Source organism: Tupaia chinensis, unplaced genomic scaffold, assembly GCF_000334495.1.
Source record: "Tupaia chinensis unplaced genomic scaffold, TupChi_1.0 Scaffold000146_1, whole genome shotgun sequence".
NCBI classification, from domain to species: domain Eukaryota; kingdom Metazoa; phylum Chordata; class Mammalia; order Scandentia; family Tupaiidae; genus Tupaia; species Tupaia belangeri.
In genome coordinates this window covers 4708529-4734978 of record NW_006159616.1, presented here as the reverse complement: position 1 = coordinate 4734978, position 26450 = coordinate 4708529, and the positions used below count along the sequence as shown (strand labels likewise).

At 51.0% G+C, this 26450-nt stretch overlaps 1 protein-coding gene across 1 annotated transcript in view; it reads right to left on the bottom strand.

Annotated features, from left to right (window-relative positions):
* The window catches only part of CAPZB (capping actin protein of muscle Z-line subunit beta), a 171154-nt gene that overhangs the window by 24993 nt on the left and 119711 nt on the right, over positions 1–26450 (bottom strand). Inside the window, 2 exon segments of the mRNA XM_014586543.1 lie at positions 16436–16549; positions 25454–25575. Coding sequence (XP_014442029.1) covers positions 16436–16549; positions 25454–25575 — 236 coding nt within the window.

The following is a 26450-nucleotide window of genomic DNA, read 5'->3' as shown; positions in this document are numbered from 1 at the left end:
TTTTTTGATTTTTTTGTGTTTTTTGTTCAAAAAAAAAAAAAAAAAAAAAAAAAAAAAAAAAAAAATCACTCTTCCAGTTGAATAATGTCATAGTCACATATACAGATATTTCATTTATAACCCTTCAACCGTAAGACTTTGGTGAGGAAAGGAGGAAAAAAAGGGAAAACATAATACTTCACACTCAAAATGACCTATTTCACAAAAGAAGAAAAGAAAATATTTCAGCTCTAAAAGCTTTATGGAGTGTTTGAAGCCGAGGTGTGCGTGGAGACTGAGGATGGAAACTTGCTTCGGGAATTTGAGCTGTAACTACGCACTGCCCAATTCCCAGGCCCGGCCAGCGCTAGGCTACAAGCACAACAGCGAAGATGGGGCTGGAACGGGCTTTGAAGTCGGTCTTCATGCCTTTCTTCCAAATGGCCTCCTGGGAGACTAGCTGGATTTGCGGTTCAAATACAAAGGCTCCCAACAGATAATGAGTCACATGCCACAACCCAATCCTCCACCAAAGACTTCAGGCCAAGCCAGACCTGCCAGGAGCAAGACTTTCCAGTCCTGGCCAAGAAAGAACTCTGTGATCCGTGGTCTTTGAGCTGTTACCAGTCCAGGCCACCTTCACAGGACTGGGCGTGGGCCAGGAGACACTGGTATCTGCAACCCTGAGGCACAGGCAGTCCGTAAGTTAGGGGCATTATAAGGTGAGCCCTGCAGATGGCGGGATGGAGGGGGTTTCTTTCTGCAGTCACCTTTATTAAATAAAACCAAGAGGCAGGCAAAGGGCACTTCCATGGCACCAACATGGTGCCAAAGGCTGTCTTCCCTTTTGTAGAATCAAAGAGCTGGATCAGAGGGTCCACCAGCTCTGACAGTCAGGATACGGTGGCTGCATCAGGGTCTGTAAGAGGTGGACTCTGGGCAGCACAGCTCAGGTCTCTAATACCTTAATAAGACTCTGTCACAGCTTGGCGTATACACCTCCAACGGGGAACCTCCCACATTCCAAAGGCAAACGTTTCGGTTGTGAACAATTCAAACAACTTTCTCTGGACTTCAGTGAAAGCTTCTACTTACTACTTTCCAGAACCACACAAAACAAGAACTGAATGCCTCATACGATACGTTTTCAATATCAAAAGATACGGGTGAGTAGATGGTGTAATGGTTACGTCACTGGACTCCCAGTCAACCACGGTTCAAGTCCCGGACTTGGTGGCCTGAAACTCATGCCGGGTGCATGTGCGTGTGTGCTCAAAATCCTGAGAGGAGAATGGAGAAGAGATTGTGGCATGGCCATCCCCCCTGGGAGGTGATTTCTCACTTTCTGTCTCTCTGTCTTTTAGGTGAGCACACACACGCTATAGCAAAAATCTCTCTAAAATAACTAAATATCTGAAGATGGCTTACATAAACCCCATTATTGCCCTGGCCTTCCCATGCATATATTACCTCTTGTAACACAGCATTTTAAGTCCCTGCACCTTGGTTCTCCTCAACATACTCCAGTTTGTCAGTGTCCTTGTTAAGCACACGAGAACAGAGAACTGTGCCCTGACAAGGCGTCTGCCAGTACTCAGCAGGGACTGGCACATCTTCAGAGGCTGCTGCACCTCATCCAGACCCAGCTGGGCTCCCATTCCCACTTCCTAAGCTCGCAGCCACCTCAAATGAAATAGTTTTTCTTATGTGATGCCACCAAATCACCTCCCACATTCCATACTTGAGAACTTGTTATACTGGACCCGAGAATGTCTCTTTCCACTCATATCTCTTATATACAATTCTCATGGACATGGCGTCACCATTTCAAGTTCTTCTTTTTTTTTTTTTTTAAATTACTTATTTAATTTTATTGATTCATTCATTTATTTTACTTTGACGAGAGAGAAAGTAAGCCATTAGGTCCAGGACTTGAACTGTGGTTGGCCATGTGGGAATGTCCAGCACCTTAACCACCACGCCACCTGCTGGTCCCACCATTTCAAGTTATTCTGATCTCGCCACCTGTGTCCTACCCAAGCCACCCTTCCCTGGAACTCTTCACGTCCCTGTAAAAATAGAAGAGGAGGCAGACTGACTGCAGCTCCGAGTTCCAGGCTGTGCTAGAGTAAAGTGAGGCCCCACCTGGAAGGAAAGCCGTGCTGGGGACACTTCTCTCAAGATGGGGACAGTACAAAGACAGAAGACCTATGGCCTCCACCAGAGTATGAGGGCGGAAGAGAAGGGAACATAGGCGGGCGGGGCTGGCTGAAATGCCAGAGGGAGAGTCCAGACTAAAAATCGTTAACTATCAGTGCAAGTCGGACTCCCTCTTTATGTGTGCCAAGCTCAGAACGCTGGCCTTCGGAAAGTCCACGCTTAAGATTCCACGAGATTCTCCCTGTCCTACTGTGTGTCCTCCCATCAAGTATATGGTCTGTTCGGCTTCTGAGGTCTAAAGGGCAGCAGCTGAGAGACACGTTTTACTGTAACTCGTGCTTGTGGTGACAAAGACCTGGTCGCACAGGCACTAGTCCAACCAGAAACTTCCACGCCTGATGACTGATGGTACGGCAGAGAGAGGGAGAGAAAAACACAGAGGGAGGCCAGCTGGTGGCATGGTGGTTAAGGGGGCCGGATCCCATAGGCCGACTGTGATTTGAATCCTGGACCCAGAGGCTTGTGTAAGTGTGCCCAAAATTCCAAAAGGAGGAGAAAATAGAGGAGAAGGGACTGAGATGTAACCATCTCCCAATGGGGGGATGCTTTCTCACTTTCCCTCTCTTTTTTCCTCTGGCAAATGCCTGCAAAGTTAAAAACAAAACCCCAGAGGCAGAGCAAGTCCACTAGTGGCTGAGATTCTGGTCCAAAGACAATACCTTTTTGTTCCCTTCCTGCCTGAAAAAGAAAATAAAACTGCAGCTACCAGCTGCAGTAGTTTGTTTTTCTGATCATCCTTAACATCCCTGAAACGTAAAAAGGCACTTAGTACTCTCACAGGTGGGAACAATTCAACTCCACCCAAGGGGAAAAGAAAGATCCCCCAACTTGCTTGGAAAGGCTGATATAAAACCTGGCCTCTTTCCTTGTCCACGGGCTCCACGCTGTCCACCACCGAGAAGCTAAGCATCCCTCATGCCCGACAAATGGGTGTGGATGCTGTCAGGAGGAATGACTTATGCAAAGTCCAGAGAGCTGCAGACAGTCACAACCGTGTGGGCTGGAAGGTGGTTCTCTTCAGGCTGGTGGTGCCAGCCTCCTTCGAGGGCGCATCTAGAAAGCAAGCTCATGGTGACAGGAGGAAAATGACATGAAACAGTGGTGATGGCCTGAATGTGCTTGCCCTGGTACCTGGCAGGTGAGCACTGACCCCTGGTGGCTGCTCATTCACCTCCTCTGGGCTGAGGGGAGAAAACGACCTCCTTGTGTTTGGAACTGCCTGGGACATCCGTCAGCATCGCAGGTACTGCTGGCTGTGAGCACGGGCCCATTCCCACAGCCGTAGGTGCCGGACTTGGCTCTGCACTAAGTGGAGAAAGGGCAGCATGTGGCCTTGGGTTGACCATGTCCATATCTGCAACCCGACTGCCTCTGGGTGCTGAAACCAGCTGTTTCCACAGTTTGCGGGACGTGTCCCAGAGTCTGCCTGTGGACACGGGACAGGCATTCTGCGGAAATGCCTTCCAGTCCACACAGGTGCAACACTCCCCTGAGCAAACATACCGATCGGCTTAGGCATGTGCGACTTTAATGCCAGCTGCGCTTAGAAGTGCACATCTGGACTGCGGCTGCAGCACTTTATAGCCTCTCTTTACGAGGGCTTTATTTTTTTACTTCAAGAGAAATAATGAAGGCCTTTCTGGAAACAATGGTGCTGCTGGTGGGGCCGCCAATCTGGCTCTGGCATCTGACCAAACCGTCTTCTGCTCCTCTGGACGCCCTGTGAAAATACTGCTGGCCCCACTTAGCCCACCTCATGAGAACATCAACGGTCGAGACTTTCTGGGGTCTCACAGTCACACACACTGCCATTTCCGAGAACCTGTTCTGCATCAAGGGTACAGCATACTACACTCCAGAGCCATACAGGGACATGCCCAAGTCCCAGATCTTCTAAGTAGGGAGCTAGGACCGGAAAACCATCTGGCTGCCCCCCGGGCTTCAAGATCTGTCCCCATGACAGGCTGCCTGGCCATTCGAGTCATCCAGCTGTGGTGGGAGCTACCACATGGAACACAGGGGCAGGAGGGGTTCCTCCTGTCAGTTAAATGCACATAGGAAACCACACCCCATGCTCAGTGCTGACCCAGGAGGAGGAAAGGATTCCACTTGTGGCTGGGTGGGGTGCGCCACTGACACCCAAACACGGATTTTGGATAAAGGTCCCCCTCTTCACATGGATGAGCCTTTGAGAGACCACCTATTCTTGTGCACATGGCCACCTGGGAAGCAGCTCAGTGGAGGGGCACGGGGTCTCTGGCAGAGCAAAGGAGCCTGATCAGGAGGGAGCTGGCCCTGCTCCCAGCACGGGTTTTGCCCCTCAGCACACAGGGCTGCACAAACCGAAGCGTGACTGTGACCATGAGTTGTACGGGTATACCAACCAGAGGACTCTGGAGGATCGGGGTGCATGATGCAGAGACTCAGGGGCGTGCTTATAAACTAAGCTGTCTTCCACATGCTCCTGTTCTCCATGAACTTTCTATTAGAAGATTAAAATCTGACAGCACAAGTGGAGGCAGTCAACCCCGCACTGCAGCCTTAGGGTATCAGATGAAGGAGACCTGCAGTGGACGCCATGACGAGGCAACAAGCAAGCCTGTCTGACCACTCTGTAGGGGTTCTAGAAAGTGGAGCAGAGACCCCACTTCAGAGCAGTGATCTCGCAAGAGCTGAAAATCAAACTGTGAGCAGTAAGTGGACTCACGTCTCCTGTTCTGGAAGCCAAGAGGGCTTCTCATGACCTGCCTTCTGATTCAGTTAGAATGACACAGACAAGGGTTCGGGTCTCCCCAGGAACTGCTCCCAGCACTTCCATCAGAGCCCCACGCTGGCTTCTCAGAGGCCCTCTGCATGCATGGCTGATTGTGTTGCCCACGGCTGAAAGCCAGAGTCAACTCCCTGTCGTTACCCTCTGCCCCCGCAGCATGGCAGGAGACCTGCAGTCATGGATGCCTGCCACAGGGTCCTCCTGAAGACCTACCAGTGGGCAAGAACAAAGGACACAGACTCACCTGATGGAGCAGAACTTTCCTGAACATTCTCCACTGTCTCAAGTACCCCTGCATGCTGTTTTCTCCCACTTCCAACCTCCCAGCAGGGCTCTTACTCCAGAGACAGGGTAGCGTGGCCAGGCAGTGGAAAGCATTAGGACCGCCTCAGCCAGACTAGGAGTGGGGCCATAAGCTCCTGTCTGGTCAGGGTCTTTCTACTCTGGCCTCTCCAATCTAGCCTCCAAACCACTTCCAGAGAAATTTCTTTATTTTAAAGAATTATTTAACTTTACTTATTATTATTATTTTAAAATTTGTATAGGGCATGTACACTCACCAGACAGTGAGACAGTGAGATAATGAGACAGTGAGAGAGAGGGGGGGGTGGGGGAGAAAGCAAGTTGCCAGGTCCAGTCAGCCATGTGGGAGTCCAAGGCCTTAACCACAACGCCATCTGCTGGGCCCTCTTTCTTTCCTTTTTATAAAATTTGCTGTAGGGCATGTGCATTCACCAGAAAGACAGACAGACAGACAAAGTAAGAAAGTATCTCCAGAGGAGATGGCCAGGCTGCATACTCCCTTCTCCTCCACTCTCCTCTCAGAGTTTTAGGTAAGGCATGCACTCATACCCAGCATGTTTTTTGAAGCACTGGGTCCATGACTTGAACTACACAGTTGGGCCATGTGGGATCCAGCCCCCTTAACCACTGACTGTCCCTCCAAAGGCATTTCTGAGGGTGCATGGCAGGGCTGACACATGGCAGAAGAAGCCTCAGAGTCTTCAATGTGCTCAGATGCCATCCTGGGCCTGGGGCTGGGGCTGTGGGGCTGTGGGGCTGCGGGCCAGTACACCTGCCCCCACTGCACACCCTGCTCCAGCTGTACCCACTGACCATGGCCACTCAGGGACTGCTCTGGCTTCCACCCACGCAAGTCCCACCACGCGGAGAGCTGCCTCAACTGGCCTGCCTGCCAGGTTACTTGGCTGTGCCCAGGTTCCCCAAGACCCCTCGGAGGTTTCATGATTTGCTCGGAGGACTCACAGGACTTGGCACACAGCCACGATTCTCACAGGGAAAGAACACCGAGCAAAACCAGGGAGGGAAAAGGCACATGGGCTGACGTCAGAGAAACCAGACACGAGCTCCCAGGGCCCTCTCAACAGGCACCCAGGACAGGCTCATTCCCAGTCACACTGACAACACACGAGGAGTGTGGTCTACCAAGGAAGCGAGTCAGAGGCTCGGTACCCAGGTGCTATTGGTTAAGCACTTACTAAAATTTCAGACTTTCAAAAAGAAAGCAGGAATTCGGCAGAAATCACATGGTTTGTACGCAGTTTATACTTCCTGAGCCCTTCTTATTAGGAGATGGTGGGAATGCCCAAGAAGTCCAAGTTCCCAGTGCCAGCCAAGGGTCAACCTTGCAAGCAGGTCTCTCCAAGGACAGCAGTCTCAGGCCTGCTCTACAGCCCTCTTCTGCACAAGGGTGAGCCCCGTCCTCAGCCAGCCTTATCTCGAGCCCACCCCTCTGCTCTTTTCTACCTTCGTCTCTGGCTTTCATTCCTTCACAGTGCTGAGCGAACTGTGCAGACCCTGTGCTCAGGTGTTACCTTGTTCTTGTGTGCACCTCACTAGCCTCATTAAGACATGAACCCAAGGGCCAGCAGGTGGCAAGAAGGTTAAGGCACTAGACCCCACATGGCTGACTCCATGGTTTAAGTCCTGAATATGGTGGCTTGAAAAAAACGCACCAGGCACATGTGTGTGCATGTCCCGAATCTTGAGAGGTGACTGGAGAAGAGACTGGTGGTGGTGGGTTCTCACTCCTCCCCAACCCCTTGGTGAGCACGCATACTCTATAGCAAAATAAAATAACCAGGGGCCCAAGAGGTGGTGTGGTTAAGGCACTGGATTGCACATGGCCAACTCCACAGTTAAAATCTCAGACTCGGTGACTTGAAAAAAACGCATGTGCGTGCATGCCCAAAATCCCAAGAGGAAACTGGAAAAAGGACTATGGCGTGGCCATCCCCCTGGGGAGTGATTTCTTACCTTCCCCCTGTCTCCTTCCAGCGAGCACCCTATGGCAAAAATATGAAACAAAACAAAACAAAAACACGAGCCCAGGAGGGCAACATGGGCAGGAGGAGTGAGGCAGGAGCCGACAGAGCACCTCACTGAGCCCACTGCCCCCCCAGGACGGGCCAGGAAACTGGCTCAGAGAAGGTAACTTCCTCACCAAAGTCAACAAATTAAGGCAGAGAAGAGAACCAGGTCCATATCTCACAGGCCAAGCAAGGCCGTCCCCCATCCTAGGCCCAGTCTAGGACATGGTGGAGGGGGGCCAGGGGCCCTGGTGAGAGGTGTTGGCACTTCAGCTACCTGCTTCCTGTGCCTCTGCCCCATTTCCTCAGAAAACCAGCCCCTGCCGGCTGCAACTCCCAGCAGGACTGCAACACTGGAATTCCTCAGGCTCAGAGCTCATCCAGAGGAAGAGGCAGTCTGCGGGAGCCCAGGCCCAGGGCTGGGACGGCAGCTGGAAGCATGCAGTCGCAAAGACCCAGGAAACCAAGCGGACACACATTTTTTTAAAAATCACAAATATGGATGTCCTGTCCTTCCTGGTTCAGGGCTGCTCAAATATCACCTGATTAGAGGGACAGAGAATGGAAACAGCAGAAGCCACCGCAGTTCTAAGATGGCCCCAGAAAGAAGACGAGGAGGGAAGCCCAGGGAAGGCCCATCCACGAAGCAGACCTGCCACTCCCACCAGAGTGTCCTGCGGGCTTCTGGGACTGCCACAGGGACACAGCCTTATTTCATTCTAAACTTCCTCTAGACAAGAGGGTTGATCGGGAAAGCTAATTAGAGCCTTTGAAGATTATCTCAGACCCAAAGCAAGGAAGAATACAAAATGCCTTCCCACCCCACTCCTCCACCCCACCCCCCGACTCTGGCCTTCATTAAGCTTTGATTTCAATCAATTGCACACCCACTAAAATTAACTTATAAGGCCAATAAATTGCAACCGCATGTTTGAAGGTATTATCTGCTCCAAGCCAAGAGCCAAGGATCGCAGAGCATGGGGCGAGTTGTCTGGCACAGATGGGAGTAATCATCTTTGAAAGAAAGCGGTGCCAGTCCCTTGGCTGGAACATCTGGTCTTGGGCAGAACCTGGCTCGGTAGAGGCAAGAACGAGACCCAATGGGAAAGCTCAGGAAGAAAGGTTTCCCGTCATCTCTGGGAACCTGAAAAGTCAAAGTGCTAGTCTTGGGGTCCACGGCCGCCAAGTGGTGGCTCCCACCACAAGCAAGATGTTTCCCTGGCAGCTGCAAGTGCTTACCCTGCACTGAAAGCTGTTCCTGAGTCTCTCCCAGAAAGACGGATCGCTTCGGTCAAGTGATGAGATTTTATGACTGATGAGCTACACTGGCCCGGGCCTAAAAAAGCAAAGCGCCAACTCTGCCGGGAAAGGACATCACATTACCCCACAAGCAGCCACCCATGAGCTCGGGGCTGGGCCCGCTCTGCTGCCCTCCTAGTGCTTGGTTCAGACGACATTCCTTGAAGCAAACAAGGCGCACCCAGCAGAAGTAGAAAAACACTTTGGGACTTGGGGTAGAGAGAATGAGAACAATTGAGATGTTGGAGACTGGGAAAGGAGTCAAAATTCAAGACAGTCTAAGAGCAGTGAATTCCCTCACCTAGCCCTGGCACCCCAGCAAAATGTTCCTGTCACTTCCTAAGCATTTCCAGCAAACTGACTCTTTTCATTTAAAAGGGCTGTCTGGCAGTGCTGTTAACAGCTCCTAGATAGTTCTTTGCAAGGGCGAGAGTTCTACTCTGATCCCTTTCTGCATCCGAGGATGCCAAGGGAGCTGGGCTGCACGGCTGCAGGTCAGAGTGCAGTAGGGAGGCCTGCGGAGCACACAGGCCAGGGCTGAGGGACTTCCAAGGCAATCAGAGCGGACACACGGCATGGTGCCTGGGGCCAACTCTCCTGCTTGCCTTAGGGAAAGGGGCACACTCCTCCCCCTCCCTGTTGGTTCTCTTAGTCCAGAGCTGAGAAGTGCTGTGCACAGGCCAGGGCCGGGTGCCACACCCCCACGGAGTCACGAGTCAGAAGGGCTTATTGGTCAACTCGTCCCTGAGCCCCAGCACCATCTGACCATACTGCTTCCATGTGTTGCTGATTAATTCCAGTTCCCTGCAAAGTCAAAGCCTTTACAGATACAGGGATCAAAGCCCAGAGTCTGAAGAGAGAATCCAAGTCTTTCCCTCAGGATCTAATGAAGATTTTATCTCTTGTGACAGAGAAGATAAAATCTTGCTGCTGGGAAGACAGTAAGCACTCTTTCTCTGGGAGGGCTGGTGCAGGCCGCTGGCCTGGACTACATCTCTGCTCTGGGTCTCTGCACACTCACTGCCCAGGTCTCTTAACTGATGTCTCCTTCCATGCAAGGAGTAAGGACGAGGCTAATGGGCTTACAGAAAGTGGTGGTGGGGAAGCCGCATTCATGCCTGTGTACACACACATCACCAGAGTCTGCAGACAACACGCGCTAACATGGACCACAAGTTCAGGGCACCCGAAGCCTTTTTATGGGTGAAGGAGCGTGGGGTGGGGGTCAACCCTGTGTGTGCGCCCAGTGTGGCCCTCTCAGTATGAAGTGAAGTGTTCATCCTCAACACAGGAGGCTTCCTGAAAGCTCACAGCAGCACAGCATTTCCCAGAGGACCCTGCGCTCCACCGTGGCCAGAATCGGGCAGCTTTCAGTCATTTGATGGGGTGGGTGGTGTCAAGGGCACAAGCCAAACACAATCCTATGTGCCTCACCAGGCTCTGAGACAGCAGAGACAGCTGGGGTCACTGAATTAAATGCTGACCCAGGGGTGGGTCTGGTTCTGGAAACTCCCCAACCAGCGTGCGGTGAAGGCCAAGCTCCAGCCGCAAGTGGGCACCCTGGAAGTGGCCTTAGTTATCCAGCCCTCCTGCCCACAATGGCGTGTCTGCCTGAGGCCCGGGACCCAGCCCACCTACCTGCAGCAGCTCAGAGTGCCCACCACCAGCAGACACAGATATGAGAAGGATGCATCTTCACGGTGACCTCTGCCAGAGCCCACTGGCCAATGTGACAGGAAGACAGGCGCGAGAGCCCAAGAATGAGCTCTGTGGCTTCACCCACTGGGGGACAACCAATGAACCCTTCTAGGCTGTGGGTCCGGGTGGGGGAGGGGCAGAGGTGAAGGGTAAAGAGAAAGGCGCAACCCACTATCCCTGCACCCCATGGGACGATCGGGGCCCCAGAAAATCCAGTGTAATCACTGGCCAGCGCCTCATGAGAAACAAGGCCTCCCAGCCGAGTCCCCTCTGCTCCAAAACCATGGGGAAGAGAGTTCACATCCAGGCCCCAGCCACCAGCCACCACAAGGGGCACTGTAGGCATGGCACTTCTGGAGGTGAACAATGTGCCAAGATGTTTGAAAACGAGAAAAAGATTTGTCCTCATAACGTTCAGACCAGCAATAGAGCTGGTTCCTCACACGCAGTGCTGCTGAGACAAAGCTTTGCACATACAGCCCTGGGGAGGGTGCTCCTCAGTACTTGGTAACACCGAGTGAGAACGGGGTGACAACATTCAGAACCCAGGACTCTGGGGCCCGAATGACAGCACCAGGCACCGTTCATTTAGCAGCCTGTGGCTCCTATCACGTGGGAGAACCTGGCTCTGCTGCACCTACCCCACAAGGGAATGACAGGTGTGAGGCCTGCACTCCCCCCTGGGCCAGGATCCCACCTCACAAAGTGTCACAGAACCTCAGGGTCTGGGTTATCCAGTTCAGTCCCTACCTGGGGGCAGGAGACAGACTGCCTGTCACCCCTCTCAATCCCCCAGGTCAGGGCAGAGAAGAGTGCAGGCCGAGTCAAAGACACACAGAAAAGTGGGCCAGTAAGACCTAAAAACAGAGGGGAGCCCCTCACAGAGGTGGTGTGGAGTCAGGCCTAAGGTCTGAACCCCAGATCTTGCTGTGTTCTAGCCACACGAACAACCTTGAGCACTTCCCTAAGCCTGGGTTTCATCTACTAAATGGGAAAACTCACGACTCATCCTGCAGTTACAGTGACTAAATGATTATTCTGTCAAGTTTTTATTTTTTTAACTCCCCACCCCCTGAAGAGTTTTTTTAGAGAGAGATTTTTGCCATAGGGCACGTGCACTCACTGGAAAGACAGAGAGACAGAAAGTGAGAAATCACCCCCGGGGAGATGCCATCAGTGCAGTCCCTTCTCCTCCATTCTCCTCTCAGGATTTTGGGCAGGCATGCACACATGCCTGGCGTGAGTTTTAAGCTGCCAGGTTCAGGATTTGAACTGTGGTCAACTATGTGGGAGTTCAGTGATATAAACATTATGCCATCTGCTGATCCCTTGAAGTTTTTTCTTTTTAATCTTATTTATTCATTACTTTAATTTGAACAGAGAGAAAGAGAGAGAGAGAGAGAGAGAGAGCGCACGTGCAAGCAACCAGGTCCAGGACTCGAACAGTGTTCAGTCAAGTGGGAGTGTCCAGTGCCCTAACCACCATGCCACCTGCTGGCCCCCAGTCCCCTGAATTTTTAATGGTTATGGGAAAACGCCCGTGGTAACAGGCCCCAAGAGAAGGCAGACACCACATTGTAAAAGTGAACGACGAGACTGGAAGGGGGATATGGGAAAGCAGAAGTCACAGATGAAACTGGTCTCCTTCCCAGGTCTGGCCCTAAACAGCGGTGTAAGGCAACATGTCTCAAGCATTTAATTGACAAAATAACAATCAAAATGTTTGAGTCTATAAAAAATAAGAACCCCCCCCCGCCCCCGTCTAAACGTGCAATCTAGTTAAAATAACACAGAGAACAAAAGCCGGTGAGGCCAGGCAGCCCTTCAGGCTCAGGAGACCCTGCACACTTGGTGGTCGGCTCCCCAAGGGTGGGAATCTGGCAGACACATCCAAAGGGGGAACTTTTCCTCTTCCACCTTTAAGCTTAGATATAAGGGCATCTAAGTTCCCTGGTATGCTCTGAGATGGACCCCGAAAAACTGACAAAGATGCAAAAGGGGTCAAATATGCCCAGACCACTTCCAAATGAACTATCAATTTCAAAGTGAATGAGGGTGTGTATTTGCTGGCTGCCAGAGACTAGCTGCACATGGAGGCTAGCGTGCCCACGGGGCTCACAGGGGCGCAGCTCATCCCTGCACTGCAGAAGCTCGCCCCTACCCCTTGCTCAGCCTCTCTGGATGGCAGATCTCAGTTCCAGTGTCACCTCGAGAGGCCTTCCCAAGGCAGCGAGTCACTCCCTACCGTGTCACCACCCACCAGCACTGACCTGCTCCCTGCGGCCATTTCCCCTCGTGGAAGCGGCATGAGGGCGGGAACCCTGTCTGTGATGTAGGACCCCATCCCTGCACTAGGAGAGCACCTGGCTCGTGGGAGGCACTCCAGTGTCTGTGGTGTCAATGAATAGATTCTGGATCAGGAGTCAGAAAAGGGTGGTTTTCAACTTCAGATGGCCGGTGGCTGTTGGTATCTCCATGCTCTGGTATCACCCACCCCGTTACTGTAACAGGAGTCAGTCTACCTGGGCATTCTTGTTACTTTTTTTTTTTTTTTTTTGTCTTTTGTGCGTTTGCCAGAAAGGCAGCAAGAAGGAAAGTGAGAAATCACACCCCAGGAGAGATGGCCTCACACCACAGTCTCTTCGCCTCCATTCTCCTCCTGGAATTTTCATTCGGCACGCAAGCACACACACCTGATGTGATTTTCAAGTTTTGACAGTAAAATACAATTACAAATAAACTGTGATAGAGCGGTGAGTCCATTTTTCAGCATTGCTGGGAAGAGCCATTCTCCAACAGGGCAAAGCTGTAGATCTAAGAACCTTTAAACACTAAAACCTATCTTCACTGGAAAAATAAAACATGTATGAAAACCTCAAGAAAATATGGATTTGAATTCTAGCTCTTCATCCCCATGTTTTGTGGTCTTGTGATTAATTTTACCTCCTATTGCTTGAGTTTCTTCATCTATTAAAAAAAAAAAAGCAGGGAGGGAACAAAACCCTCCTCCCCAGAGATTCTTATAAAGAATCTCTTTATTTCATTTAAAATAATGCACGTAGGGGCCAGCAGCGGCATGCTAGTTAAGGCACTGGTCTCTCACACGGCTGACCATGAAATAAGTCCCGGCTTAAAAATCACACCGAACACATGTGCGTATGTGCCTGAGATCCCAGGAGATCCCCTCAGAACGCAGGGGAAGGGATTGACCATGGCCATCCCCACTGCGGGGGGCGATTTCTCACTGTCTCTCTGCAAGCACACAATCTCTATGGTAACATAATGTTTATATAATGCTGGCATGTGGCAGACCCTAAAGACAAAGCTGTGTCACACTGGTGTGTTGGGGCTATCATTCATGCCCTCCTTAGAACTAGCTTTTGTATTTCATGCATCTGCTTAAAGTGTTGTGGGTTGTTCATGTGTCAGAGTGAGAAGTGTCACTTTTCCTCCCAAACCAGCTTCTCCAATAAATTAAAAAAAATATATATAAGAGACAGAGCACACACACATCTCCCCAGTGGGGCACGGTCAAGCTGTAATCTTTTCCCTCTGTTCGCTAGCTCATGAGGATTCTGGACATGCACACGCATGCACCCAGTGTGTTTTTCCAACCTCTGGGGCCGAGATGTGCACGGCAGTCAGTCACGTGGGATATAGATCCCTTAAGCACTGAGCTATGCGGCTGGCCCTAAAAGAAACTTAAAAAGAAAAGGCAGGGGACCAGAAGTTAGCGTAATGGCTATGTCGCTGGACTCCCACGTAGTCGACCGCGGTTCATGTCCCAGACCCAGTGGCTTAAAACTCACGCTGGGTGTGTGTGCGTGCGTGCCCAAGATCCCGAGAGGAGAACAGAGGAAAAGGGACTGCAGCGTAGCCATCCCCCCTGGGGGGTGATTTCTTGCTTTCTGTCTCTCTGTCTCTGTCAGTCTGGTGAGTACACACGCCCTATAGCAAAAACCTCTCCAGAAAAAAAAAGAAAAGGCAGGACCTTGCTCTGTTGTGATATTCCCGTCTCAGCCTCCCAGCTGGGACTAAAGGTGCACGCTACCATACTTGGCTCTTTTTCAGACGGTCTCTATGTTGCCCAGACTAGCCTTCATCCTCCAGAGTTGCTGGGATTATAGGAATAAGCCACCACTCCCAGCCTAGAATCAAAGCTAGGCCCCCACGTGGTCCCGGCCTGTAGAGCACAGTATCTTAGCAGTGTGTGTCAGCCTGACTGGGCAAAAAAAATTGAGAGAGATTTTTCCTATAGGGTGTGTGTGCTCACTGGAGACAGAGAGAGAGAGAGAGAGAGACAGACAGACAGACAGACAGACAGAGGCAGACAGAAAGCAAGAAATCATCCTCCAGGGGATGGCCACCGTCCCTTCTTCTCCATGCTCCTCTCAGGGTTTTGGCCATGTGTGCATATGTGCCCAATGTGAGTTTCAAACCGCTGAGTCTGGGACTTGAACCGCAGTTGGCCATGTGGGAATCTAGCACCACACCCACTATGCTACCTGCTGGCCCTGCGAAATTCTTTATTACATGTGTTAGACCAGACTATAAACTGGACCATTCTATCAGCAAAGTGGAGACCTGGAAAGCCACTTATACCAAATATAACAGCATTAGTTTTTTAAAAAATGTTTAAAGTTTTTGGTATAGGTTGTGTGCACTTGCCAGAGAGAGGGAAAGTGAGAAAACAGCCCTCTAAGGGGGGTTGTGTGTGGCCACAATCCCTTCTCCTACGTTCAAGTTCTCCTCTCAGGATTTTGGGCATGGACACATGTGCGCCCAGCATACTCTTCAAGCCACTGGATCCAAAATGAGAACTGCTGAGTACAGGCATGTGGGACCCAGCAACGGGAACCACCACACCATCAACAAGCCCCATACAAGTTATCTGACAACTAGTCAGACGCTTGAGGGCCAAATCTCACCACACTTCAAGCTAAAGATATGGCTTTATTTTTACATTTTTAAAGGGTTATACAGAACAAATGAAAGAAAAGAATAAGCAACAGAGACCTTAAAGTCTACAAAGTTTAAAATGTTGGCTATCTGGCCCTTTATAGAAACAAGTTTGCTGGCTCTTATCCTAGATGGCTAATTTGTACTGAATTCGTATTCTGTATTTTACAGTTTTGCTATATTTTTAGTACAGAACTTAATTTAAAACGAGATTCTGTTGTTTTAGTTAGAAGGTGTGTGCACTCGCCAGAGAGTCACAGAGGCAGCATCCCCAGTGGGGCGTAGTTACTACCCTTTCTCCATCCTGGTAGGATTCTGGGCAACCACACACAGCTGGTATGTTTTCAAGCCACAGAGCTGGGTTTTGAATCTCAACTGGCCATGTGGGATCCAGTTCCCTTAACCACTAGCTTCAGGGTCAGCCCAAGAGATTTTTGTTACTATTTAAAACAAAAACAAACAAACTTCAGGGGTAACCTTCTCTGAAGCCTTTCTCTGCAAGACTAATTACTAAGTGACTGTTCTTTTTAGTGGAGTGCAGTGAGAGCCGGGATGAGAAAGCAGTAGAGGGAAGCTGAACAGTCCTCTAGCAAAACACTTTCCAAGGCAGGGCAGAGGCCCTGGATGGCCCCAGATTCAGCAAGGCATGACGTTCCAGCGGGAGGTTGCATTGTGTGAGAACCTGGACTCCTCCTGCCTGGATGACTGCCCTGGAAGCTGGGGCCCCAGGCTTCAGGTCAGAATCACGTATGTGGTGTAGCCTTGGAAGACAGATCCAAGTTTGATTCTCAGTTCTGCCTCTTGCCTTAGATACGCACTTTCACCTTCTGAGCCTTCATTTCTTCATCTGGAAACGGGAACAGTCCTTATGTCTGCGAGGGTTTGATATGATGCACAAACCGCATGGGCTGCGTCTCACACCAGTAGGAGCTGTGCCGACGGCACAGACGTAGACTGGGCACCATTAAACCTGGGTACGGCAGCACCCTGCGACCGCGTCATCTCACACCTGACCCATTAGCAAACTAGTGCCCTGTGAGCTGCTGTGGGCGGCTCAGAACTTCAGGGAGAGGAGCCAGGCAATGGTTTCCAGGGGACCGCTTGACCTAATCGCACTCTCACTTACGACTGACCAGTGAAGTCACGGAGCTATAAAGTACAGAGGGAGACAGCAACTCACAGGTCTCGGTACTGGTCAAAGGCATTGTTGGCTTCGACCTCCAGCTTTCTCAGCCGAGCAGATGGCATGGCCCCATCTTCCAAAGGCGGGTCATACTTGTTACTCCATGGTGACCTGCAGAGAAGGGAGGAGAAGAGGCAAATGTGAATCATTCCACAAAGGCATGGGCCATGAGCAGTGAGCCCAAATCCCATCTGGCTACAACTTCTAAGGAAAAGCCCCTGTCACAGCCTCTGGCAGGCCCTAGTAAAGGTGTTTAAGAGTGTTTTCTGGAGGTTTGCTCAGACACAGGGAGACTAGGTATGGCCTTGAGCTTCTCCCCCTACCAGCTGTGTACTTCAAGCGGAGTCTCAGCTGTCAGCCCCATTGTCCTCAGGACTGAGTGAGGCTGCTGTGGGCAACAAAGGAGAAAAATCTATCAAGTGCTTCACCCAGAGCCGGACAGTATTTAATAAACGTTAGTTCTTTCTTGTTTTCTATGTTTCCTCATGGTATTGATCAACAGAAGTCCCTCACTCCTGATATGGGTGGCGTTGGATTAACTTTTACTCCAAAGATCTTTGTTTTTGAGGTGTCTGCCTTAGGGCACGTGCAGTAGCCAGAGAGGCAGACAGACAGACAGACAGACAATGAGAGGGAAAGTGAGAAATCACTCCCCAAGGGGATGGCCATGCCTTAATCCCTTCTCCTCCCAGGATCTTGGGCATGCACGCACATGTATCCAGTGCGTTTCATGCCACTGGGTTGAGTACTTGGAATGCAGTGGGCCATGTGAGAGTCTAGCGACAAAAATGTTAGGTCATCTGCTGGCCCCTCCAAAGAACTTCTTACATTATAACCATTAAAAAGAGAGCTGGGGGGGACCAGAAGTTAGGGTAATGGCTATGTCGCTGAATTCCCATGTAGCTGACTACAGCTTGAATCCCAGACTCAGTGGCTTAAACTCACGCCGGGTGCATATGCATGTGTGCCCAAGATCCCTCGAGGAGAATGGGGCAGAAGGGATTGCAATGTGGCCATCCCCCTTGGGGGGGGTGATTTCTCGTTTTCTATCTCTCTGTCTGTCTCTGTCTTTCTGGTGAGCGCACGTGCCCTATAGCAAAAACCTCTCAAAAAAAAAAAGAAAAGAAAAAGATATATAAAAAAAGAGAGAGAGAGAGAGAGAGAGCTGGGGCCAGCAGGTGGCATAGTGGTTAAGGTGTTGTGGCTGACTGCGGTTTGAGTCCTGGACCTGACGGCTTGAAACTCACGCCAGGTATGTGTGCGAACACACCCAAAATCCTGGGAGGAGAGTAGAAAAGGGACGGCAGATTAAAAAATAAATAAAGTAAAGCTGTCAGGGCCAGTAGGGAGCATGGTGGTTAAGGCGCTGGACACTCCCATATGGCTGACTGTGTGGTTCAAGTCTTGGACCCAATGGCTTGAAATCATACTGGATACATGTGTGTGCATGCCCAAATCCCTAGAGAAGATGGAGGAGAAGGAATTAAGGCACAGGATCTCTCACTTTCCCTCCCTCTCTGTCTCTCTCCTGCAAGCACACACGCCAAAACCTAGAGAGAGAGAGAGAGAGAGAGAGAGAGAGAGCGAGCGCGCACAAGTGCACACTCACAAGAGCTGTCATTTCCACAAACAGGCAGGAGACAGTGCTCCAAAGGGAAAGCTGACAACTCGGAAAACCTGAGTGACAGACTTCCCCAGGTGAACCAAGGACAGCGTTTCCTGCATCCAAGGGCCAGGCCCATGGATAACGACTGCAAGGTAATGAGAACCAGCCTCCCTTTCTGCAGCCCAGACTTGTTTTAGTTCTTAAAATGCATTTTGCCACATCAGGAAAGCATTTCATCACACCACACAGAGAACTGGGAAAGAAGTTATGAGGAAAAGTCCTCATTAATTTCTGCAGATGGGGTTCACAGGACTGGGGGTTCAGAGAAAGAAGAAAAATGATAAAGGCGGGAGAGAAAGACGACACTGTGGAACCTGTAGAAAGTCCTCTATGTCCTTGGTGCAAACACCTTAATGTCTCTCCGCTCAGTAACCTACACGGCCGCCCCGATTCTCCAGCAGACAACACATTTTCACATCACCGAGAACTCAGAAAGGCCTTTTGATTTTGGATTGCCGGTAAAGAAAATAAGATATCCCCACTGACACAACTATGGTTTTGTTTGTCTGCCTGAACTGCTAGAGGGTGTGTGCCTGCTGTGGAGGAGGGAGGGGGTGAGTACCCCTGGGGTGGTCACACTGCAATCCCTTTTTCCCCGTTTCTCTGGGGATTTTGGGCATGAGCACACATGCACCCAGTGTGTCAAACTACTGGTTCTGAGACTTGAACTGTGCACTCAGCAATGTGGGATCCAGGTGCCTTAATCGCCAGGCCATCAGATGGCCCCACTGAACTCCGGTTTAACAGATTCTGTTTGCCTCTTGGTAACTGATGCTGCACCCGGCACCCATGTCAGGAAACCACAACAAATACGGAACCAGAACAAACCGGTCGGCTTCCGAGGCCTAGCTTTCTCGTGGCTGGTCCACAGAGGGTTAAGTGGGGGGAGTCATCCTATTGAGTGTCCCACAGGACTCCTGACCACCCAAAGGCTCTTTCCAACTGAGCACCCCAGCCTCCACCTCCGCTCAGCAGTGCTGGCAGCCTTTGTAGGAAGTGAGCCACGTCCCGCTGCCCCTGACCAGCAGCCAGTCTCTGCGGTCACAAGGGAGAGCACGCACGCCACGGCAAAGAAACTGAACAAGCTCGGACCCCGATGGCTTGGAAAACAGGTGTGACACCGACACTGGAAACCCTCATATTCTCCCAGCAGGCCTCTCCCTTGCCAAACACGGCTGACAGGCCGGTTCTTGCTTGTGCTCACTCCCCTAAGACAGCGCTGCCTGAAAGAACGTTCTGAGACGAGGGAAACGCTCTCGAGCTGTCGTCCGAGACGGTGGCCACTAGCAACTGAGTACCTGAAATGTGGCTGGTTTAGCTGCAGGACTGACTGGAATCTTATTTCATCTGAACTAACTTAAACTCAGCCAGTGCTAGGACCTCGGTCTCAAGAGGGTCTCAAGAGGGTGAGAGCCTTTACTGATCCTGCTTTCTGCTGGTTGTAGAGCACCTGGGACAACGCCTCGCACCCAACCACGTGCTCATGAACAAACTGCTGTTAAAAGAATGAATAAATTCTTACACCATCTTGGGACCAGCAGTTAGTGTAACGGCTATGTTGCTGAACTCCCATGTGGTCGACCGCGGTTCAAGTCCCGGACCTGGTGGCTTAAACTCATGCTGGACGCATTTGCGTGTGTGCCTAGGATCCTGAGAGGAGAATGGAGGAGAAGGGATTGTGGCGTGGCCATCCCCCCTGGGGGGTGATGTCTCTCTGTCTCTCTGGTGAGCACACACGCCCTATAGCAAAAACCTCTCAAAAAAAAAAAAAAAAAAAATTCTTACACCATCTCCACCACGAAAGCAGAAGTAACCACTCCCTCTTCCCTGCACCCTCACTCCCACAAAGATGTTGATTCTTACACTTGTAATATTCTCTTTTTTTAAGTATATTTTTTGAGAGAGACAAAGGGACAGAGAAGGACCCCTGACAGAGACTCACCATGCCATGACCCAGGCCCTGCCCTCCACCTAGCCAGGATCACACGCATGCCCAGTGTGTTCAGGTCAATATGGGATGTGAAGTCCAGGCTTTTCTACCTGGCCACGGCATCATGCAGTGGTGCCCATCCCCGTGTCATTCCCCCTGGCCACACCTGTGATGTTTTTAACCGTCCCTTTGAGAGGGGAGAACCAGTGCTGTCTGCCACTGTGCCCCCAACATGGAGCCAGTGTCCAGGCAGAGCCATCGACAGGCTGACTTACGGCACCAGAGGAGAGGAAGGCCCACAGGAATTCTGCTGGTGGTCCTCCAATCCAACAGGGACGGAACAATTTTTTTGGCTGAGGGACATCCAAGCATTAAACAAACAAACCAAATCAACAAAGGCCTCTCACCAGACCTCGGGAGACCAAGATGGAGCTGAAGGATGCTGTCACCACCACTACTTGTGTGTAGACGGGCTCAGTTCCTCCACTTGCAGGGGACAGAACACGAATCTGGGCATGAATTCAAATTCCTTCCTTGCCCTGTGTGCTGCCTGTGAGACACTCCTAAACCAGATCGTTTGCAGTTAGACCACCACCGCCTTCCTGTGGGCCTGGAAGACCCAACCCAACTGGCTTTCATTTAGCGGCAACCTGATTAGACACGAGAGCCCATCGCCTTGCAGACTGGGGACCTGGAATTTTCAAGAAGCCTGTAACTCACATTTCTCCCAGCTCCCAGATGACAGCATTTCAAGCTGTTAGTCCTGGAGCCGGGGTAATCGTAGCTGGGGGAAAATCCTAACATTGCCCAGAATATTCTTAGTGGCAGGGGCACTGGGAACACATTTAAGAGCTTAAATAGAGGCCTTTTGAAAAAAGACAGATGGACAGGAACACTTAGATTTCAAAAGTCAGGCCTTTCATTTTCCTCCGAGAAGGCTTTTTGTTTCAGCTAACAGGTTTCAAGCAGTGCTGCTGGCAACAGCCACGGCATAAGGATCTTATTTAACAAACGATCAAACACAGGATGGAAGTGTGCGGAGAGAATCAGAAGACCGTCACATTTCATATCAAGAAAAGGAGGAAGGAAATCCAAGCTCTCTGCCTTGACATTCCAGGTGCCTGAGGAACGCGAGCGGGCATAGCAGGGTGAGACCTGGAGGGACTGCGGGTACCAGATCCCCAACGGGAGCCTGGCCCAGACATAGAAACGATGCCATCTTTCCAGGGGTTCCTGTGAAACAGCTGCTGTACGCAGTGAGCCAGAGCTCTCAGCTGGGAAAAAGAACTGCAATAATGATGTTGAGTAAGCAAGACTCTCTTCTGGGACCAGCAGGTGGCGTGGTGGTTAAGGTGCTGGATTCCCACATGGCCAACCATGGCTCAAGTCCCATACCTAGTAGCTTTGAAAAAATCACACCAGGCATGCATGACCAAAATCCCAAGAAGAGAATGGAGGAGAAAGGACTATGGCATGCCTATCTCTTCTTAGGGGTCATTTCTCACTTTCCCCCTCTCTGGCATGAATTCAAATTCCTTCCTTGCCCTGTGTGCTCCCTGTGAGACACTCCTAAACCAGATCGTTTGCAGCCCCATGACAAAACATTCTCACACAGGGAACCAGCAGTTAGCGTAATGGCTATGTTGCTGGATTCCCACGTAGTCAACCATGGTTCGCGTCCCGGACCCGGTAGCTTAAAACTCACACCGGGCGCGTGTGCGTGCGTGCCCAAGATCCCGAGAGGAGAATGGAGGAGAAGGGATTGCGGCGTGACCATCCCCCCCTGGGGGGTGATTTCTCGTTTTCTGTCTCTCTGTCTCTCTCTGTCTGGCGAGCGCACGCACCCTATAGCGAAAATCTCTCAAAAAAAAAAAAAGAAGAAGAAGAAAAAAAGAAAAAAAAAATATTCTCACACACACACAAAAAAAGACAAGAAAAAAAAACAAGACTCAGTTCAGGAGCCACTTCATCTAAGAAGCCTTCCCTGAACCCCATACCCAGTGGGGGTGCATCTGCCTGTCGACGTCTCCCTGGCCTGTCAGCCCCTTTCCACCTTCACTGGACTTCACTCTCCAAGGGCAAGCTGACACTTCCCAGGAGGCTTTGCAGAAGAACCACACCATGCCCAGCAGAGAACAAGTATTCTAGGGGGTACCCGATCTCAGGGCTGAACCACGCCTCTACTCCAAGATACCTTCAGCGTTGTCTCTGGCCAGACTGCTTTCCTGAACTGCACACCATCTTCCCACATCCGTATATCCAGACAGACACTGCTGCTTTGGTCCAGTCAGCTTCAAGTATCCCCAGACCAGCTCCTCCCAGAGTCTCCCCACTTCAGTCAGCAGTGACTCCTCACTTCCAGCTGCTCAGGCCCAAAGTCTGCAATCACCCTTAACTCCCCTGCTCTCCCCCACCCCACCCTACCACAAATGCTGCTGGCTCTCCCTTCAAACCTAATTTCTTAGTCTCTACTCTAGTTGCTGGTCTGGACCAGGGTGAAAGACATTCTCTACCTGACTTCCTCTTCAAGCTAAGAAAGGGACGTGATTATCAAAGTTGTCCAGTCTCTGCGGTTCATGTCCTGGACCAGGTGGCTTAAAACTCACGCTGGGCGCGTGTGCGTGCATGCCCAAGATCCCGAGAGGAGAATGGAGGAGAAGGGATTGTGGTGTGACCATCCCCCCTGGGGAGTGATTTCTTGCTTTCTGTCTCTATGTCTCTCTCTGTCTGTCTAGCAAGCACACGCTCCCTATAGCGAAAATCGCTCCAAAAAAAAAAAAAAAAAAAAAAGTTGTCCAGTCTCTGATAAAGTCCATGTTTGGTCCATCAGGGGGAGTGGTGGCTAAGGTGCCGGATCCCACAAGGCTGACTGCGTGGTTGAGTCCTGGATCTGGCGACCTGGAAAACAGCAAGTCATGTGAGCCTAAAATCTCAAGAGGAGAACGGAGGAGGATTGTGGCATGGCCACCCCCTGCTGGAGAGTGATCTCTCACTTCCCCTGCCACCCTGTTTCTGACAAGTACCTGTACCCCATAGCAAAAATGGGGGGAGGGGTGTGTACTAAACTTTTTTAATACAGGACAAGTTCGGTGCTAGTAAGCACTTCACACGTGTCATTTCCTTCTCTCACCCAGTAACCCTGTACTAACTCACTCTGTGACTCTCGGCCTGCCTTCAAGCCGCCCCTGGGTCTGCTCCTGACACACCTCTGACCTCACTCCCACCCTCACCTACCTCTCTGCACCTTCTGCGGGCTCCATCCTAACAAGCCCCTCTACCCAGGGTCCTTCTCCCTGGCCTGTGTGTTCATCCTTAAGTCACCACTTATGGGACAGCCTTCTAGTCTCTTCTCCTTGTCTTAGTTTCATTAGTAACACTTTCACAATCTCTGTTGTTTATCCATATCTCCTTTATTTTTATTTTTATTTTTTTGTTGCTATAGGGTGTAGGCACTCACCAGAGACAGACAGGACTGGAAAGTGAGAAATCACCCCTGGGGGGGATGGCCATGTTGCAATCCCTTCTGCTCTAGTCTCAAGATTTCGGGCATGCACACACACTTGCCCAGTGTGATTTTTAGGCCACCAGGGCTGGACCAGATCCAAGACTTGAATCATGTAGCCAGCCATGTGGGATCCAGTGCCTTAACCTCCACGTTACCCACTGGCCCTACCTAGCCATTTCTTACCGCCTGCCTGGCTTCCTCACTAGGATACAGTGTCCAAAGAACAGAGAATTTAAAATAGTACCTGGTATATAATGCCTGCTTATAAAAAGTTCCATTTTACAGATGAGAAAACTATGGGTTAGAGATAAGTGACCTGTCAAAGTCTCAGTGCTACAGGGAGCAAAGCCAGTTTGGAGCCCATGTCAGTCAACTACAGACATTTTTCCTGCTTCTACTTCTCAGACACCCAGCTCTCTCCAAAGAGGCTAAAGCTTTCAGATGCTCCAAAGACAGAGAGAGAAAGAAAACACCCTCCAAGGGACGTGATCACCCTGCAGTCCCTTCTCTTTCATTTCTCCATCCTCTTGGGATCTGGGGCATCCACACACATGTGCCTATCATTTTTTTTTTTTTGAAGAGGTTTTTGCTATAGGGCGTGTGCGCTCGCCAGAAAGACAGAGAGAGAGACAGAGAGACAGAAAGCGAGAAATCACCCCCCAGGGAGATTGGCCACACCACAATCCCTTCTCCTTCATTCTCCTCTCAGGATCTTGAGCATGCATGCACACGCACCCAGTGTGAATTTTAAGCCACCGGGTCCGGGACTCGAACTGCGGTCGACTACATGGGAGTCCAGCGATAGTCATTATGCTAACTGCTGGTCCCAGAGCCTGTCATGTTTATCAAGTCATGAGGCCAGGATTCGATCATAGTAGTTGGCCATATGGGATCTGGCTCCCTTTCCCACTAGGCTACATGACTGGCCCAGGATTCCCAACCTTTTAAAAACAGGATATGGGGACCAGCAGTTAGTGTAATGGCTATGTCGCTGGACTCCCATATAGGTGACCACCGTTCGCGTCCCGGACCCGGTGGCTTAAAACTCACGCTGGGTGCGTGTGCATGCGTGCCCAAGATCCTTAGAGAAGAATGGAGGAGAAAGGACTGCGGTGTGGCCATTCCCCGCTGTGGGGGGGTGATTTCTCGCTTTCTGTCTCTCTCTGGCGAGCACAGGCGCCCTATAGCAAAAACCTCTTCAAACAAACAAACAAACAAAACAAACAAAAAACAGGATAAAGTACCATGCACCCTTAAAAACCTAACTCAAACATCACTTCCTTCAGGAAGTCCTCCTAGAGTTGACCAGTCTCTCCCGTGCTGCCCCCATATAGTGAGCAGGTTTCGCACAGCAACACGATTACATCGTACAGTTGCCGACTGTGTCTGTCTCCTGTTCAAAGCAAGGTGACCAGTCACCTGGGGCAGGAACTCATGTTGACCTACTCTCATTTGGTGACAGAAAGAGGAAGGAGCACTGCATATCTGGTAGACTGCCTTCAGGTATCCCTCACCCACAGAGGCCCTTCCTGCTCTCAGGATCCACGTCGCAGCCCACCCTGGAACGTGCCCTTTGTAGGACTTAATGCAGTTGCAATAGAAGAGCTGTTTCTGGTAACATCTCTCTCCTGGACCGTGCGACCCATGGAGGGAGGGAGCCCTTTGTCTCGTGCTCTATCTCCCATGCTTAATGGAGGTGCCCACAAACACCTGCCAGCTGACTGAGCTGATGAAAGGAGGAGGGGAAAGAGGAGGGAAAGGAGTAGAGGAGAGGACAGAAGGACCAATGGGCAGAAGGGTGGATAGGCTGCAGCCTGTCCAAGTGCAGCATCCTTGTCCCGCCTGCGAGGCGGCAAAAGCTGACCCACGTGGTGTGGCTGGCATGCCTGCTGCGTGCCCAGGGCGTGTACTCACCTGTAGGAGTCCCCGTCTCTGTTGTAGTCACACAAAAGGTAATCCTTTCCCACCACCTTGTCTCTGGCAATCTACAGAGGCTGGGCAACAGAAGACAGGAGATCTTCACACAGACTGGGGACCTGCCGAAAAGAAAGGGAAAGGTAGACACAGTGGCTAAAACAACAGGGCACGTTCAGGTGGCTAGGGACGACTGCAGCCATGCTGTGGTCAGGATATTTAACATCTGGCCCTTGGCACCCGGCCAGAATTACGGGCTTGTTCTTTTCTTTTTCTCATGTGTCTGACACCAACTGTGTCCCTCCATAAAGAAACCCGTTCTTGAATTACAGTGGAGCGTGATTTGCAGTATGGTCCTCCTTCCAGAAACCATGTGCAGCGTAGCCTTAATTACCTGACCGCCAGGGTGGTCTAGCACATTTAAGTATGTATGCGCCTGGTATTAGTCTCTGGTGGGCAAAGCACAAGCTGAAGTCTGGAGAAGAAGATAAACATCACGAATACACAGGAATCCAAAGAACTCGAAGAATAACCTGTCCGTGCTGGAGAACTCCCACAGGCTCCCACGCTGGGTGGAGTTTCCAATACTTTCCAGGCCCCCGGCCAAGCATTACCAGGTTGGCGTCGTGTCAACCCTATCTGAGGCGGAGGCAGTTTCACGCCGGCTTTCCACGGCTCAGAGCCCTGGCTGGCTTGGGTCTGGCTGACCCACCCAGGAAGGATGGCCCCAAGATCAGGGATGGGCAGGACCAAATCTCAGGGCAAATGCTGAGTATTTAGAAACACGGCCCTGCTCATAACCAGGCCACTGGCCGCCTCCTCCCAACTCAAACGTTCACTTCCAACAACAGATCCTAGAGAGGAATGGCAGCACTTTGAGAAATGGATTCCTTCAGGCTTGAGTCACTTCCACGCTGCATTTTCAATGTGCTGACTTACTCAGTTCTTGGGCCTGGTTTTCTGACCCCCCCCCCCCCTCTTTCCCCGGACAAGGCGC